General features: G+C 39.3%; 1 protein-coding gene across 6 annotated transcripts in view; it reads left to right on the plus strand.

Moving 5' to 3' along the window:
* The first annotated feature begins 2,071 nt into the window (after nt 1-2,071).
* LOC121942956 (chloride channel protein 2) overlaps nt 2,072-18,208 on the plus strand; it is a 169,437-nt gene continuing 153,300 nt past the window's right edge. For all 6 annotated transcript variants that reach the window (XM_088078573.1, XM_088078574.1, XM_088078576.1 and 3 more), the window contains exon 1: nt 2,072-2,334. In XM_088078573.1, the coding sequence (XP_087934699.1) occupies nt 2,284-2,334 (51 nt within the window). In that variant the 5' untranslated portion in view covers nt 2,072-2,283. The remainder of the gene's footprint in view (nt 2,335-18,208) is intronic.

The raw sequence follows: 18,208 nt of genomic DNA on the forward strand, positions 1-18,208 counted from the left end.
TAGCCATAAGTGATAAGTTAATTGTTAATAAACTTTAGTTAAGGGTCCAGTTTGTTGGATTTTGGGGGGTATATTGGCAGAAATAGAATATAATGTAATAAGTATGATTTCTTCAGTTTAGAATCACCTGAAATACATACTTTTGTGTTTTCGTTACCTTAGCATAGGGAGCAGGTCTTCATCTACAAAGATCACCATGTTGCACTGCCATGTTTTATAAATAGCCCAGAACAGACAAACCAAACACTGGCTCCACACAGCACCATTCCTTCGCTTGTGTTTTTGCATCAGTCAGTACGTGGCAGTCCTGCTGCTATGAGCAGTGATGGAAAACACTGATTTTTAACATGAAACTGTTTTATTCAGTGTTTATTGGTTTTAATCACCTGTTCTATGTGTTTAATGAGAAGAAGATACTGCTGCAGATAATTAGGCTAAGTAAAACCCCCTGAACAATAAACACTGACAAAATTCTAAGTGGGAGAGTTTTCATCCAGCTGCAATCTGCAAACTCACTAGACGCCACTAAATCCCCCTAAATCTTACACAGCGGACCTAAAATGGTGTATTATAACACTTAGATCCCTTTTCAGCCAAATTAGCCCTGGTTCCTGCATCGGTTCTGTTCAGGATTCTTGGAGCCTTGTTGCAATCTAGTGAACCAGCCTGCATTTCCACCAGTTTTGCACAAAACCATTGTAATCAAGGATCTATCATCAACGGAGGGCGTTGCACTACGCACAACAGAAGTAAACACATTTAATACCTGCAAACTTTTGTGTTGTTATTACAGTTATTTGTTTTACCCTCAAAATAAGCATAAACCATCAGAATATAACAGGCCCACTTATGTCATCAAGGTTTGCACTTCAACTTAAGACAAACCTGCAATTTTTGAGTCAGTTCATGTTTGATAGAAATGCTCTGAATGGTTCGAAATTATGTGCTGGAACATGTTGGTGGAAAAGGAGTACTAGCAAAACACAATAAAATATTTGTAACGATTTGTTTATTGGCCGATGACTGGTTTGCAAACCATCTCTAAACATTGTTTGGGTGGCAGTATTAAAGATGTAATATTTATAGAAGTCCTAAACAGTATGTATTAGCCATTTAACATTATAATCATCACTTGCAACTTTATTATAGCAACCAAATAATGTTTTGTCTACAATTAACGTTTTGTAAACTCTGGGTTAAATTAAAAAGAAAATTTGTGTTGAATCTTGTGGGAATATTGATTAAGTTTTATTGTCTTGTTTAACTGGTTTAGGTTTTACGGCTCAGAAGATCTGATGGCCGTGTTGGCAGCTGGAAGCGAGCAGGTTCATTTGGCCCAATTCTGGGGCATCATTAATGCTAAGTCGAGTCCGGTAACTGGATGCGGCCTGATTCATTTCCTCCGGCATGCTGAGTTTGGGCCTATTTTGGGCCAGGTCATTTTTGATAATGGGTCATTGATGGCAGTGTTGGTGGCTGGAATCGGGCTGGTTTATTTGGCCCGATTCTGGGGTGTCATTCATGCCAGGTGTCAGCCGAGTTGGGTGACCAGATGTGGCCTGACTCATTTCTTCTGGCGTGCCGAGTTCAGGCTGATTCTCGGCCAGGTCATTTTGGCTACCTGGGGAGGCATAGGCCAGCTCAGCAGAATTTAACTAAAGAGTTATTCATGTTTTTTTGAATATAATAAATTTATGAAAGTGATGTTCGAATAAAAAAACCAAAGAGTCACAACAAAGAATGCCAACATACAATCAACCATTAAATTGTTTGCTCTAATGAAAAAGGCTATAAAAGTTAATCATCAACATTCATGGTTGTGTGGAGGAAAGGTCCACCTGGACTCAGGTAGCCTAACTCACCACACATTTCCTTCTGATAGTTATTTTTGCCTCATTTTAACCTTTTGTCTAAACATTCAAAATCAATGCAACACAGTGAGACACATCTTTGCATGTAAAAAAAAGCTGTAACTCGGAGAGCGTAATTCCTTCAGTTTTGACTGACACTTGTCCCAGATGGGAGGGTCGATTCCACATCAAACCAACTAAGTCCCGCCTCACAGTGTGTATCTTGCTGGGGACTTGAGGCTATAAAATGAAGGAACCTACTGTAACCGGGACGCACGCTGTAGTTGGAGTTTCTTTTGTGAACTCCCATACAGAAACTAAAGTCACTCCAATGCTTTAATCAGCGGTCTCACAGAGAGACATCGCTGTCGGTTTACTCTCACTTGCAAGCCGAAAACTCTTCATCAAGTCGCCGGGCAGAGACAGCAGAGCCATGGCAGGGGACGGGTCAGACCAGCGGGCGCTGCAGTATGAACAAACGCTGGTAAGTTTAACTTGTTACCAATATGAACTTTGTCCACTGGTCACCCAGTATGTACAGTCCCTCTTTGCATGGTCAAAGGGAAGCCAGATCCCACTGACAAATCTTTCAATTTAACCCTGCTGGCTAACACATCTGACACTAGCTACAAGACAGCGAGCAGTTTGAAATGTGGTCAAAAAGTTGTAATTTAATCGCAATTAATGCATGTTGGTGTAACTTGTGTGTGCCGAATGAAACACCGTGTCTCCGTGATTCGGGAAAATCAGACTTGAGTGTGTGTTTTGCCAAAAATCCAAGCGTCAACTATAAATTGTCAAATTTCAAACGAAGTTCGACCTCCTGTCGCTCACGTGAAAGTGACTGAGGTTTGCGGTGTCGGAAGTCCCTGTGTGTAGTTTGCGTCTCCATTTGCTCTTGTGTGTACTTGTGTGTTGTGACACAAGTAAGGACACGTTTCTAAGTTGTCCAACATGTCACGTTGAGTGTCTTTAGCCGCTAGCTTTGCAGCGTTAAAGGGCTTTATTAGCATAACATCTGGATTTCCCTGTACAGCTACAGGTAGTTGTCTCATGTATGGCAAGATTTTGGCCAAGCTTCATTGCCAAAATCCCACGCGTTTCAAGAAAGCCGTGTATATTGTCGTAAACGCGTGTTAGAAAGTGACTTTATGCTCGTTTTGAAATTCAACAATGTGCCGATAAATTCGGCATTAAAACGTTTTCACAAAACCTTCATTTGTGTCACCTTTCCCAGCAATTTTGCCTGTTTTCACACACCATCTTGTGCCAACCAAAAAGCACCATGGTGGGCGGTATCGAGTAGTGTGAAGGAATTAAAAGTTGAAATTTTAGGACATGAAGTGCAGCTTGGTCCTTAACAGATTAGCCGAATTCACAATGGGCTCTTAGTGATTTGTAAAAGGACTAGGGGCATGTTTTATAAGATGTGCATATTTGCCATAAACAAAGTAGCTCTCTTTTGAGAGATTTTTAAATGGAATTTTTCTTAATGATTTGCACATTCAAAAACCTCGATTTGGCAAATGTTTGGATCTGTCTGCCATCATAAATGAAACACCTACTACATGCAAGAGCATGAAGTCATCTTCACATAAACAGTACAACAGTCAGTGAAGTTACTTTGGAGCTCAGTATGTGTAGGCTGCATTGATATCAGTCACCGCCAACCAACAATAGATCGATTCATTGTTGTTCTGCTGTGCTGTGTACACGCATATTGTGTTGCAAGATGAGATGCATCTGTGCACGTGTCCCATGCAATGTCTGCTAACCTTTCTTCAGGGCACTGAATTTGATCGTAGACTTTATAAGTTACTGTATGCCTCTTAACCATTACCTCAGGTGATTTCTTCTTCTGTCTTACGTAACAGGCAGGCGGTTGTTGGGATGCATGCAGTAGGTGGTCTGCACAAGGTTTAGAGGGTGTGTCAGTTGAGTGAGGGGTTTGATATTCGATCTGTTTCATACAGCATGGGGCTCACATTTGCATGTCACAGGCCTTCATACACAGATCAGAGCCCATGGACAGCTCCTATTTTGTCCTTGGCCTTTCTGTGAGGGCTGTTATAAATTAATATTTAGCAATGAATAGTGTAACGTGGAAGGTAACAGTGGTAAAGGGAGAAACAAGCATTCTCATACATTCTTTAACAGGTGCAGTTAACTATAATTTAGAGCATTTACACAATCATCGCTTTGCACCTCCCAATGTTCCCGGTGGGGTTCTCAGATCCAGCATTGAGGAGAACAGGTTTACATTGTGCCCCACATTATGGTTAAAGGTATACTGAGAGTACTGTGTGTGTAGGTTGAACTTTCCTGTCAAACTTCTGTCAAGCCTAAACAATCTGCTATTTGAAGAGACAAGTTTTATAGGCCAACTGGACCCATTCAGTGGCAGCGAGGCTTTAAATTAAAAGAGCCACAACTGTAAGACTTCTTTGGGCCTCTGTTTCCTTCTCTTGAAAAAGTTTCTTTGTCCGCCCTCTCTGAGTGCTGTTAATCTGTGTGTGTGTGTGTTTGTGTGAGAGATTACACAACATGCGACCCGCTGATTCAGCGCTGGACGCTCTGTCACCCTAGCGGGGTCTCGTGCTCGGCTCTGCGGCTCTCTGAAAGGAACATGCAAGCAGCTCTCTCTGTGCAAAACAAAAGAAATCCATCCACACCACCTTTTCTGTTAATCTGAGCTCAACCTGCTGCGCTTGGACAGTTGTTACACGAACAAGATTGTAGAAGCATCTAAATAGAATCAAATAAAAATAGCTACAGTGTGAGAATAACATAAATGAGACCTCTCTCTGCCCCCCATCTCCTTGCCGTGGGTTGTAGTAACATGGTGTCTTTGTGTGATATTGGCAGTCATGGTGGTTGTGTGGGTTTGTTGTGGGCAGTGGATGCTCAAAGAGGCCAGTGTAGTTTGGCTGTGAGAGAGGCTGAAAGGCTGGCTGTAGAAATGTTGGCGGGGCCAGGAGTAAGGAGCACTTATAGTTGCAAAATAAAACCAGCCTCAACATATTGTCTGTTAACATCAGACTGATGCATCAGTTTGGATTTGTATGAAGATGATTTGTGTGGGATATGCTGGACACAGTGTTGTTGGAGTATTCATGCAAAATTACATAATGTTGTACATTTGCTTTCCTTTATCCTCAAATGTTTTTACGTAATTCTCCCAGATTTCACTGTTCTGCAGTCATCTTTGTGAGAGGCTTTTTCCAGAATAACAAAATGTTGAAATTTTTAATTTTTGGCATTGAAACAAGGCGCTTAAAGAGTCCATCATTTCAGTAAACAACAGCACAATATCAGTGTTGGCAGTGTTTCCTCTTGCCGTTTTTGTTTTTTGTCCCTTCTCTAAATTCTTTTTTTTTGCGGGTCCATGAATGTAGCACAGTTGCAACATTTTCTTTTTTTTCCCTCAGCAACAGTTTGTGGAGTTTGATTTTAGGGGTGGATAATTACTCAGTGAATTTAATCAGAGCTGAACAAATCAGTAGATTAGAGGAGTAGCTGTTTGTGAGTGAAAGCAAGCTTTAGACCCAGCACAAAAAGTGCTTATGTTTCACTTTCACTGCGTCTGCTTTTCTTCTGCTCCGTTTGTGCCCAGAGTCGCCCTGTGTGCTGAGAGTGTGGTGCAATGCATAACCGAATGGCATATTCCTATAGCGCTCCTAATAAATGGCCCAGCTCCAAAAATATAAAAACAGTTTGTAGCGACAGGCAGATGTTTTGATTGTTGCAGGCTGCAACAATAAACGCATGTGCGGAAAACTCTGAGTGTTGGCATTCAGCATTGAATTTAAGTCCCAATGAAATGCTCTGAAGAGGCCTGGCATGAGTTTAAAGGTGCCGTTCAAACCCTAAATCACTCACCGTTTGATGAAGATCCCTGCCAATCACAGTTCCTTGTAGATCATTTATCAATCAACCATAGGTTACCTTTTGATGATGATAATGAAAAATAACATAAATGTTGAAGAAAATCTACCAAAACACTGAAATTCAGTATTTTGATGAAATTTGGCAAACAATACCTTAACCAGTATCAGCTTTAGTGGTGCTTTTATGTTAGCATAAATACACTTTTATCTGCACACAGGTGTGTGTATGTTTCTGTAACATGGTGTCATTCAATAATAAATGGACTGCCTTGTGATCAAAGGTAGTGTTTTATTCTTAGGTTTTATTAGGCATTGTACAATGGCATGAATTTGGATCCAATCACAAGAGAGTGAGAGGCTAATATTTATGACATTTTATGAAGCCTGCAATGCCGCATATCAGTATTGCTCCGATTGCATCACAAAATTATATGCACACAATGAAACCTTTTCAACAGAGCAACATTAGAGCATGTTTGAGTCCTGCGTTTTCTGCAATAAAAAGTTGTGGTGTTGGTTGTTGTTTTTTCCAAGTTTAAATCTGCTATCACAAGTTGCTGAAGTGCTCTGCGGATAAAGACTTAGTTCTGGACGGTAGTTATCACAGTCATCTGTCTCCATCGCAACTGAGTTGGCATGTTAGATGGTATTATTACCAGCAAGGTGCAGTAATGTCAGTTGACCTGGGTTGGACAGTGCCGCCAGTCTTGTTTTCAGTTCACTTTTTAATAATTAACAGAGTAATCATAATGATCCCAAATATGAGATCTAAATATGTTATGCTTTTAAAGGGACTTTACAAATTAAGATCACGAGGAGTACTTCTCAGCCTGTAAGAATAGTGGTATTATGTGTTATGTGGCTCTGGAAATCTGAAAAAATAAACCTGATGACATCGTCATGGTTATCTTGAGCTTGGAGACGACGAAAAACATGATAACAGAAAGCCTGTGTTACAAACTGGTGGTAAAAGTTTGAAAGACGCAGATGATTTCCAGAGGGGCAAACAAGTGATGCAATCACTTGGTATTATTATGTAACTTTAATTTTTTTTAAGGAGTAATTCTGCAACTAACTGCGAATTTAATTATGGATGACAGGTTTGTAAAGCTCAAGGTGACCGATTCAAGCTGTTCGTTTTTTCTGACAAACAGTGTAAAACTGAAAGATATTCATTATAACTGCTATAGAACTTTACAGACTTTAAGTAAACCAGAAGAAAGTGAAACCACTGAATATGTGGCATTTCTGCTTTAAAAAATCAATTAACTGAAAATTGCTGCCAGTTAATTTGTATGTAGATCAATTAATCGATTAATAGACAAGTTGCTTGGGCTCTATTTTGGAGCTTAACCCATACAGGATTAAGACACTATACTGAATTAACTTAACAGTACAGTACAACTTAGACTTCTCTTGTTGTTTTTCTTCAGACATGGTACTAGCTATCTGAGCTGGGCTAACCTGATTAGCATGATTGAGCTAACTGAAAACAATAACACACTACCAAAGCTTTCTGGGTGGAACACATCCCCTACTTCTAAATAACATGTGCGTCTGCCAAGATGTAATTAGGCACTAATAGAGGCATAATAGACATACCAAACAAATAGAAATTGCATATTAAACCTGATGTCCTGTGCAAAATGTTTTAGTGGATCCATTCAGTCACAGACCTTTACATCACATTGATAATCTTAAACAATTTGGCAATATTGACAGTAGTGTCTGTCAGGTGGCACTGCAGCCCAAGATAGTCTGTTATCATGATTTAGATGGAATCACAAAATTGCAACATCAGATTGAGCCAATCATCTCTGAGATAATGCAAAGTGGTTGTTGCTGATGTACAGCATGCGTGTGTGTGGGAGTCTGCGGCATTGTTCTGTTGCTACGTCCTGCTGGTTTCATTATGTCCATGACGCTGGGAGTCTTGATACGTTCCTCCTTTTCCTCCCATCCCCGAACAGACGGCGGATTGTCACGCCTTCCCTTTTTGTCTCACTCCCTGGCTTTGATGGCTGGTTATTGTTATTACAAGGCTGTATGAATGTGCTGGGTAATGGTGCGTGTGAGACAGGGTCACATGGTGATATGGCCTGTCTGGAGGCTTATGACCAGCATTGCTTGTGTCCCCCCCACCCCCGTTTGTTTTATGTGTTGCGGCTGTTCAGCAGCTATGATAAGAGTCATAAGGTAAAAGATAAGGTGAACAGCAAATACTGAATCAAAGGACAGACACTGATTTTAATGTGTTTTTACTTGGATCCTGTAAAACACGTAACTTCATGTTTGACTTGCCCCTCGGCTGAGTCGGAAGCTTAATTACAACTGTGGTCATGACACAGGGCTTCCCACACATTTGCAGCGATTAAAACAACTGCCTGAGCTGGACTGTTCATTAGGACTGCTGTTGAAATGTATGTACTGCTGGGCGAATGGCTATCACGAATGTTATCACGATAAAATTTACCATATTGGTCACTATTGATAATTATCTACCAGTAAAGTCAAGTAATTATTTCTTTTAAGGGCTGATATTTGCTTCTTAGATAAAAGTTGAAAAAATCATATGAATAATATGTTGTCTCTTAAACTATCTATTGTGAGAACATAATATTTGTTAAACAGCAGAACATTTTGCAAATCTAAGGTAGATTGTGTGGTCAACAGCACGTCGAAGTCTTTGCACAGGGGTTGAAACATTTTTTAAGTGCTTTAACGACAATGTTAACAGAATAAAAAGATTGAACAAAAATTTCAACTGTGGTCAGTATTACAGTTTTACATCCACAGTCAGTCATGTTCATTTTTTAACTTACCATTAGCATTGTGAGAGATGAGATGAGTAAACTGTACAGCGACTGTAGCTAAAGTTATGCAGCGATTTCAGTCACAGTAACCCGTAGTCAAAACAATAATACTGAAAATATTTTTATGTGCATGTTGAATGTTGTTCAGCATTGGTTTTCTGTGCGCTTTAGTGGTCAACTGGATGATAACTGGAGTCTAAGGTGCATTACTGCCCTCCTCGAAAGGGTGTATGAGTGGCTTAATTATATGGAGGATTTATTAAACATTTTTTATATTATTATTGAGGAAAATTCTATTTAGATAATTATCATCGTCATTTTATGCTCGGAAAGCGTACTCTGGGTACAGATGGAGCAGCAGAACATCATGTACATTGAAAGTGAAACTTAACTGTTAATTCTGCTGGGTCTAAAAGTTTCCCCCAGATTTCAAGAGGGAACACAGTAGGATAAAAGACGACACATATGCATGTAGAAGAAAAACAAAAGCACAAAATCAGTGACTTGCAGCAGTTTGTACAGGCTGTTTCCTGTGACAGCAAGTTATGGTGAAGCATGTTTCTCTGTCGGCAGGACTTCTGGTTTTTGATGAGGGAAGCGTTAATATTGTAATTACGTCTGTAGATCTAGAGCAACAGGGAAGTGAAAGTGTAGTGCAGAGAAGTATGGAAACGTAATAATTTGGGAGTGGTAACCCTTGTGTTTTTGTGTGTGTTGCAGCCATCTGTCTTGCTGTGACACTGGGTAATTTGTAACCCTGTGTTATTCGCCTTGCTGTGGTAATTAGGCTCTATGTAGCCACGTCCGTTTGATGTCTGCTCGTAGTGGAAATTTCCCTTTTTACTTGCCCTCTTTGCTCCTCTGTTTCCCAACATCACGCCTTGTGGGTAAAGTCTTTTTTTATTTTTACAAGACAGGTCAACAACTCCTTGACCCTTGCTTTTGGTTTGTGGAGAAAGGGCTGCTTGCATAACATTTGTTCAGGGCTAAGTTGTGAATAGCCTGGCTTTTGCAGCAGATAAGCATCAAAAGCCTCTAACAGTTTTTCTCTTGGTTACAAAGATCAGCCATTGCTTTTTTTTTGTTTTTTTCTTTACCGAAATGACAAATCCACCTCTATTTATTCTCTGGGCAAACAGCCATGATGGATTTCCTCAGTCAGGACTCGATGTGTGGAGGGATCTCGAGGTCTAAACACAAACATTTGCACAAAAGCCTCTAAATGAGGAACTGTTTGTAATAACTGTGATTTTGGCAAACACTCCACAAGACATAAGAGATGTTGACTGTGTCTGCAGGTAAAAGCAAAGGTGGAATGTGTTTGTGTGTGAGCGGCTGTTTGTTCTTGGATGCATTGATCACACAGGCTGGCGGCGTGTTGATGATTAACCGCTGAGAGATGAAGAAAGGGAGTGAGAGAATAAGCTCGGCGGGTCAATAGATTAACAGATGAGCATGTTTCAAGTGTTGAGGCGTGTCTCTTGATAAGTGCCATATAATCATTTCTTCCCTCCCTGGTGTCCTTAGGAAATATGGATTAGAGATAGATGCAAAGCGAGATGTGAGGTAAGCAGACGTTGATTCAGTGATGATAACCCTCAGTATTGCTGATTAATAGAGAAGAACTCAGCAGTTAAAACGTCAGTACAGGGCTGGACGCAGAACAGCACAAAAACACAAAGGAAATACGTTTGAAGGTTAATTTTCAATTAGGAAAATCAGCTCTACTACTTAATAGTTTCTACTTAACTTTCTACAGTTTGAAAACCAACTTGCATTGATTTGAACTTTTTTTGGGATCAGTAATCTCCGACTAGGCTGCATCTTTTTCTTTTGTTTGATTAGTTGAATCATTTTGTCTCTAAAATGTCAGAAAATATTTACAAATGACCATCACATTTTATCGAAATCCTAGGCAGATGTGTGGATTATGACACAATGGACCAGAGATGATATCTGATAAATTAAGGGGATTATGAATTAAGAGTCAGTCATTCATTCAGACAAAATAGTCTATCAGAATGGACTTATCCCTGTATGAATACTCACCTGAACTGTTTCCTTTGTTTGTTTGTTTTCTTGTGAAATCTCAAAGTGAAATTAGGACTTTTAAAAATCTGCTATTGACATGTTGACTAAGAAATCCAAAATTAATAACAGCGACTTAGCGTAGAAGCTCTAAATCCACTGCAGTGAATATTGTGCCCATGGGTTCACATTTATCAAATGCACTTTTGTAATTAATAATCTGTAATAAAAACTGAATGCTGCATGTGTTCTTCATTCACATGCTGACAGCCGTTATTTCCAAGTTAACTGTTGATATGTAAGCCGGATGCAAAAAGGCTGAGGTGATTTGATTGCTTTTCACTGTAAAACATACTACTGTTTATTTGTTTAACTACCTCAGATGATGTTGCAGTTTTATCTGCATTTATTCCCCATATTGAAATCCTTTAGGAGGAGGTAGGAGCTTTTAACTCCCACTTAACTTGCAAGTAAGATAATGAAGAATTAGTAATGGTTATGTTCCAAAATTAGCCTCTATGTGTCTGCTTGGACCTGAAAGTCTGGTTCACATGAATTTCCTGGTTCCTCTCTAACCATGACTAATAGGTGAGACTCAAGATTTTGTTTAAAGTTTAACATTTTATTTTAGTTAATTTTAGGTAAATACTGGATGAAAGAAAGGTCATAAGGAGGCTGTGCAAAGGCCCTGAAATGCTTCTAAGAATGAAAAAAATGGGACAGTTTATCATTTATTTGAACTTACTGGTTTTTTTTTAATTAAACACATTTGGCTGTTCTTTCCACTGAAAATAGCCCATGTTGTTGATGTCAGATGTGTATGTACTTCCTCTTGTGTCTTATTTTTAGCTAAACTTCTGTGTTTTTATAAAGTTTTGAGATGGAAGTTTATTATTTAAAAAAAAACCCAATTTTGTTGATTTCTAATTTCTGAATTAAATTTAAAACATTTATTTGTGTGTTAATCATTATTTTGTTGGAATAAACATAAACATATATATATATATATATATATATATATACTGTACTGACTGTCTTTTCAAATGTGTGGATGCACACATTAAGGCATGACTCAAACTCATACTGTCAGTCACAATCTGAAGACACCCACACAGCACAATGTTAGATTTTCTCACAAAGCATCAATAGTTTAAAACCTAATACCAAGAAATTTGAATTTTATACAAGGGCTAATCCATGAATATGTACAAATCAATCTGTGGGCAGAATAGTTAAATGTAAAAACTTGCATTATTTAAAAGTAAATGTAGATTCTTCCCTTTTCTCAAAGAGATAGAATTTAGAAAATAAAAGTGTTTACTGTTGCCACCCACATCAACATTTCGGTTCTGACTTCCTGTCATCCCATCCTCATTTTTTCTTGAAAAGCAAACAGTTTGAGATGCAGCTGCATTTCCATTTATATGGGATGCTCAGTGGACAGTCCTTTCCTTTGTCATGTCACTCTTTCTCATATTTTCAGCACACAATTGGGCAGAAACTACTGCACAATAAGCTTTTTATACTTTCTGACTAAATATACTGTATATGATCTATATGAGTGGCTACAGCTAACCAGAGTCATCGCTTATCTGATTGAAGTTGAACCCTGTCCAGCCATTTTTCAACATTTAGTTTTTGAATTGTTTCATATTTGATTTAGTAGTTTATTTTATTTACTATTTATAATTTACTATTATTTCCACAGCTTGGGAATGTTTACTACACTTTCAGCACTGTAATAATGATTATCTATTTTTGAACAAAGTAATGGGAGAAAAGAAATGCTTATTTTGGTATTATTTCTATTTTTGTTTTTTAAAATCTGATTCATCGATTAATTGGAAAAAATAATCGACTGATTAATTGATGAAAATAATCGTAAGTTGCAGCCTAAGTACAATGCGGCATTTATTCTGGCAGTATATCAAGGAAACATTTGTAATATAATATTACATACTTTTTGAGACTGTCCCACCTGTGAAACCAAACCTACAATAAAGTCAAAGTCCTACAAAGTCTGAAATCTTTCTCTCAGGGGTCACACTGACCCTTGACCTTGAGGTGACCTGATGCCGAGCTAAAGCTGTAAAGTCAGAGTTGACACATCAGTGGATGTTCAGTTCACTATCAGCCGTGTGTGTGTGTGTGTGTGTGTGTGTGTGTGTGTTTGAGTGTGTCTGCTCTGAGATTTTCCATGTTTACAGAGATGCTTTAACATGAAACACCATTTTTTTTGATAGAGGTGACCTTGTTTATGTATCAACTGCATGCCATGAAAAAGATCCACACTCAAGACTGAATACTTAAACAGTCAGTCACAGTTAGCGGGGCTGTTAAAAAGGCTCCGCTGTGCAGCCACCTTCTGTTTCAGTGCCCTTCACCTTGTGTGAATGATGTGTCTGCTCTACGCTGGTGATGCTTAAAGAGCTGCTCGAGTGTCTCTGCCTAATTGTTTACAAGGCTGTGTGTGTGTGTGTGTGTGTGTGTGTGTGTCTTCCTCTTCCTTTGCCTTTTATTAAGTAGAGAACTCAGTGATCAACAACAATGAGCTAAAGAGAGGAGGCAGTTGCAGCAAAACTGAAGACTTAAAAAATGTTATTATATTCTGTCTAAAGTATCATCATATTTTACTCTGTCATATTGAATTACCTTTATTTATATGTTATGCCTTTTCCTTTTTGTTTTCCCTGTTATTTTGGCAGAAGAACAAACACTAATTTGCTGTGCTGTTAAAATGAATACATTTTTATTTAAAAACCATTGGATATTGGATATTGAAACTCAAAATATCTTCTCAATCAGATTTTGGCATAATATTTTCCTTGATGCCCTGGAATAAATCGCTTAATTTGACTCTGCATGTTTGTCATCGTTTCCATCCTGATGAATACAAATATCAGGAAAATTCAATTAAGCACAGAAATGGGCATGGTTAACTGATCATGACTAGTTCCAATTAGTCCACTTATCAATGATTTTCCAGGGTAATTCTCACATTAGCAAAAATAGCATAATGCTTATTGTCAGTTTCAGTCCAAACATATGAGGATCAACCCCAACTTTACTTACCAGCCTGAACACTGAGCCTCTTTAGTGTCTGTTGTGGGTGGCTGCAGGAATAAACGGGCTAATTATTGCTCATGCAGAGGATCTGATGTGATCCCTTCCACAGAGCGGTTTGTCACCCAACGATCAGTCTGTGTCATCATCATGTTGCGGTCAGACAGGAGGATCTCCGGTGTGGCCGGTCCTTATCTGCTGTCACTGCTGATCTTCCACACTGTGGCTGACTGCCTCAGTGTTTACGCAGGCATTAGCACATTTTCTACTGTGGAATATATACGCTGATTAGTCACCAGCTCTGATCAAACATGAGTGTCAGGAAGTCCTTGTCATCAGACATTATACATTTATTTTTTGCTCCTTTAAATTTGGCCACAGCTGCACTTAAATGCATTGTGAAAAAATGACGTACATACCAAGCTATGTTGATGACACACTTCTGTTGAGAAAGAGCTTCTAAATCCATGGAGTCCTATGACACACTGTCATTCAGAGGGTTTTCCAACTAAGAATAGTTTTTTTTGGTTAACACAGGGGTGAGCAACCTGTGGCTCTGGAGCCACATGTGCCCCTCTCCAGCAGCTCCTATGTCTCTGACTAAAATTGATGTGGAAATGAATATAGTGACTATTTTTAAAGATTTTCATTCAATTTTATCATTGTTATAGGCCAAAAATTACTCTTGCATTTTTCAGTTGCAAAAATATGTAGCCTGTACACAGAATATAAAAATGTATTAGCGTTTCATTAACTGAAATATGCATAATATTTCTGTGTCCTTGGTGCATTTTCTGCTAAATTTTGCCAAATTTCAAAAGTGGTGGGCGGTCCTGAATCAAAAAACCTTGACTACGGATTCCAAATCCAAGATAGGCGAAGTCTCAGAGGAAAATGGAGAAGTTAATAGTGCATGGATAGATCTGTTAATTTTTACCACCAACGCTGCAAAGTTAATGTAACAAAAAATAGTAAACAGTGGTAAAACATATTAATGAATGCTCATATAGACCCATTAATAATACTGATAGGCTAATTTTGACTATATGTGTTGTGTTACCTTTATTTTAAGTATCAAATATGTTTTGCGGCTCCAGTTGTCCGACCCCTGGGTTAACAAATGGGTCAGTACACCTGACACTTGGCATACAAATAGCCAAAGGAAAATATAATCAATATAATCGAACCTCAGCGTTAAACCAGGATTATCTTAAATGTCCTCAATAGGACCATTAAGTACATCATAGAGAGTCACTCTTCTAGCCAGGGGGGGCAATAAACGATTCGGGGCATGATAATTTATGTTAGACATCTAACATTAGTTATAAAAGTTATGGCTTTTTGTATCAAACCACACAAATGAGAGCATTTGTAAAATTAAAGAATCATGTGGAGGAAGATTATTAAAAAATAAAGTTTTACCGTGAATAATTTTTATGTTTCCGTGGAATTTTGTCAAGTTCTAGATAACAGTCTTAATGATCACGTCTTTGCAGGGGAAACACTGGGCCGGAGGCGTTATGTTTTGGAGTTACTGTTCTGTCCAAACTAGTCTTATGAATATGATATCTCAAGGGTGGGAATTTCCTCAAATTGGAAATAAACATCCACTTGGACTCAAACAACAACGACAACACCTACCTTAAACTACCTGATTTGGTAGTTTAAGGTCACTGTTACCTCACAAAATTCATGAATTCATATCCTACTGTGACAAAATTTCAAACAAATGTTTAGTAACAAAATGAGAAAGAGATATCATTTTATATCCAGAAGGTTAAAGGTTAACTTTACTGTGACATCATAATGTTCAGCATAAACAACTCTCCGTCATATAAAGCCGTAACTCAGGTATAGAATGTGAAACATTCAGGAGCTGTTTACACGCTAACGGTTCTTGTGTGAAGCGTTTGTTGCGGTTGGCCTTGCGTTCACACGACAACAGCGTTTTGGGGGCCTGAAAACGCAAACATTCGAAACTGGGTTCCAGAGTGTAATATTCTGAAAACGCAACACCTTCTGATGCCGTGTGAAGGTAATGCACGGATCCTGTGACAACGATGACATCACGGCCGCATATGCACGTGGTGTTCTTCTTTGGTGTGTCATTTCTAAGTTACGCCGCCAGCTCCTGGCCTGGCATGCAAACTACAGTGTTTTTGGTTGTTTTTCTGGATCCGAGTACACAACGACCATTTTCACGATATGAATGCTGATTATTTTTCTTTTATATGCAAAGGAAAGACTTTTCTGATTTTAGCAGTGCTGTTCTTGTTAAAAGACACTGAAGTGGTGACACTAGTCTTGAAACTGTGTTTTAGGATCTTCTGTGCTGACGACTTAAAGATCAGTGTGAAGCGTCAACATTTTAAAATTTGTTGCGTCTTTGCAGCAACATCCATATTTGAAGCATTGTCAGCTGTCATGGCTGCATATGACTATGGACAGATGTTCATGTAAACTGCAACTGTGGAGGCGTACAAGGAGGCGGTAAGTGTAGTTGATACTGTAAACGGGCATCAAACGTGACGTTTCTTCACCCGTGTCTTTCATGTGTAACCAGTGTACTGTACATGTCTCATCACCAGTTCGGTCCTCAGTTCATCAACCCGTGAATTACAGTTCCTCTCCCCCTTGCCCGCCTGCCCTCTAATTGCTGTTAGTTTACTGTTGATGGAGTGTAATTAAACAGACGCTTGGCAGTGTTTAGCCGCTGATAGAGTTGATCAGCGCTGCTTTTGGCAGCCGAGGCACCACGGGCCGCGGTCTGACAGATTGGAAGGCAAGATGGAAGGTGCTTTGATGCACCAAACACTGGTTATCAGCAGGCATTACAGCGCTCTGACACTACACACACTAACACACACACACGTCCTTATAAAGCCCACACACATTTTTTCATTAATAGGCACTTGGCCTTTTTTCTTACTCGCAGCTCTTGAGTGAGCTCACACAGGCAGGTGTGAGATACACTCACGATTTCCCACCTGTGTCTTTTTACCCTCTCTGAGCTCTGCCACAGTGACTCGTGCCTGTCATATTGCTAGTCATGCGGCTGTGATGAGGAGAGTTGAACTGGTGCTGATGAAGCCTGGCCCTGAGCAGCTCATCAGGGCATAGTGGATTAATCACGCCCTGCCTCTGTTTCTCTGGATTTCACGTAAATGTCAAATTCTGTGGTGTTTTGCTGGAGTCATATGTGCAGTTTACCTGCTGTGTGTATCTTTCTGGACTTCTCACCCCCCTTGTTGGTCTCTTTTTTTTCCCCAGCCTCTGATCATACACTCACACACACACACATGCTCACACACTCAGCTGACCTTCACTTTCTACTGCTGGATTATTTGGGATCAAGTGTGACTTGGCTGATAAAATGATGATGATGATGGGGGGTTTCTCTTAAAAGACTGCAGTGTGCCTCGAGTCATAACAGAAACTTGTTGAGCTCATAACCAGTGGATACTAAAATGTTTTCAGTTTATTGTCTTTGTACCTTTAGACAGATCCAAATAACTACAGCATCACTCTGCTCAAGTGTGTGATTTTAGGCAGCATGCCAGCATTGTGGAATCAAAAGAGGTGTGACAGGAGTGAAGTTTGACACAACAGCGTTGGCCTTTAGTGTGACATATAACAGATACGTTGGCAGTGCTTTCTAAACTATAACAAAGGCATTACATGTTCGTAGTCTCTGTTATATGGCCTCGTCCTCTGCTCGGAGGGTAAGGAGCTCCCGGATTGCAACATTTCCCATATTGCGAACATTTCGCCCACTCTTCTTGTTCTTTGAGTTAGCCGCTAACTGTTGCTAGTTACTCTGCATACGTATCACATCAGGACCCCTGGTCCCTTCCTGATGGTCGTCCTGTTTACACGGACACTGCTTCGGCAATGATACTACCTCCCTTTCCCGGCTCAAAGATGAGACAACTTTGCCATTCTGTGATTGTGCTTTTATGCAGAATGACAAGGCGGCGTAACAGTGTGATATTCTCGCCTAGGGTGTGTTAATGGGGCTTGAATCTGTCTGCCCTTTACACCAAGATACATGGAAAACATTTTAATACTAGTGAAGGTATAATCAGCCTCAACAGAACGTTTGCAAATCACACATATTGGGTTGATGTTGTGCATTGCTGCAAAACGTACATTAATTTAAAAAATGCAAGTTTTTTTTTGAAACCTTGCTGTTTCAAAAATATACTCTTCATTTTAATACCACTGTCACGCTATGTGAAGTGACATATTTGCTGAATAATGCATTAGTTACTTCAGTAGAATAATGATCTTCATCCATTATACAGATTTCACACGAGCAGTCTGGTTCATTTGGTCTGGCGCAAATAATATTGTTTTAATATCATAACTCAGTCAAAATAGAACACACAGACATGATAGGATATTTTTACATGCAGTGTGACTTGAATTTTCTGAGATACTCTTTTGTCTGACAATCATCAACATTTTGAGGTCTTCTTCAGTATCAAAGTGTACATCCATGGGCACATTGCAGCATGAATGGCAAATGTCTAATTTGGCATCCTTCTTATGGTGTCAGTCCACCAAA

This window comes from Plectropomus leopardus, chromosome 6 (assembly GCF_026936395.1).
Source record: "Plectropomus leopardus strain MGB_pleo_1.0 chromosome 6, ASM2693639v1, whole genome shotgun sequence".
NCBI lineage: Eukaryota > Metazoa > Chordata > Actinopteri > Perciformes > Serranidae > Plectropomus > Plectropomus leopardus.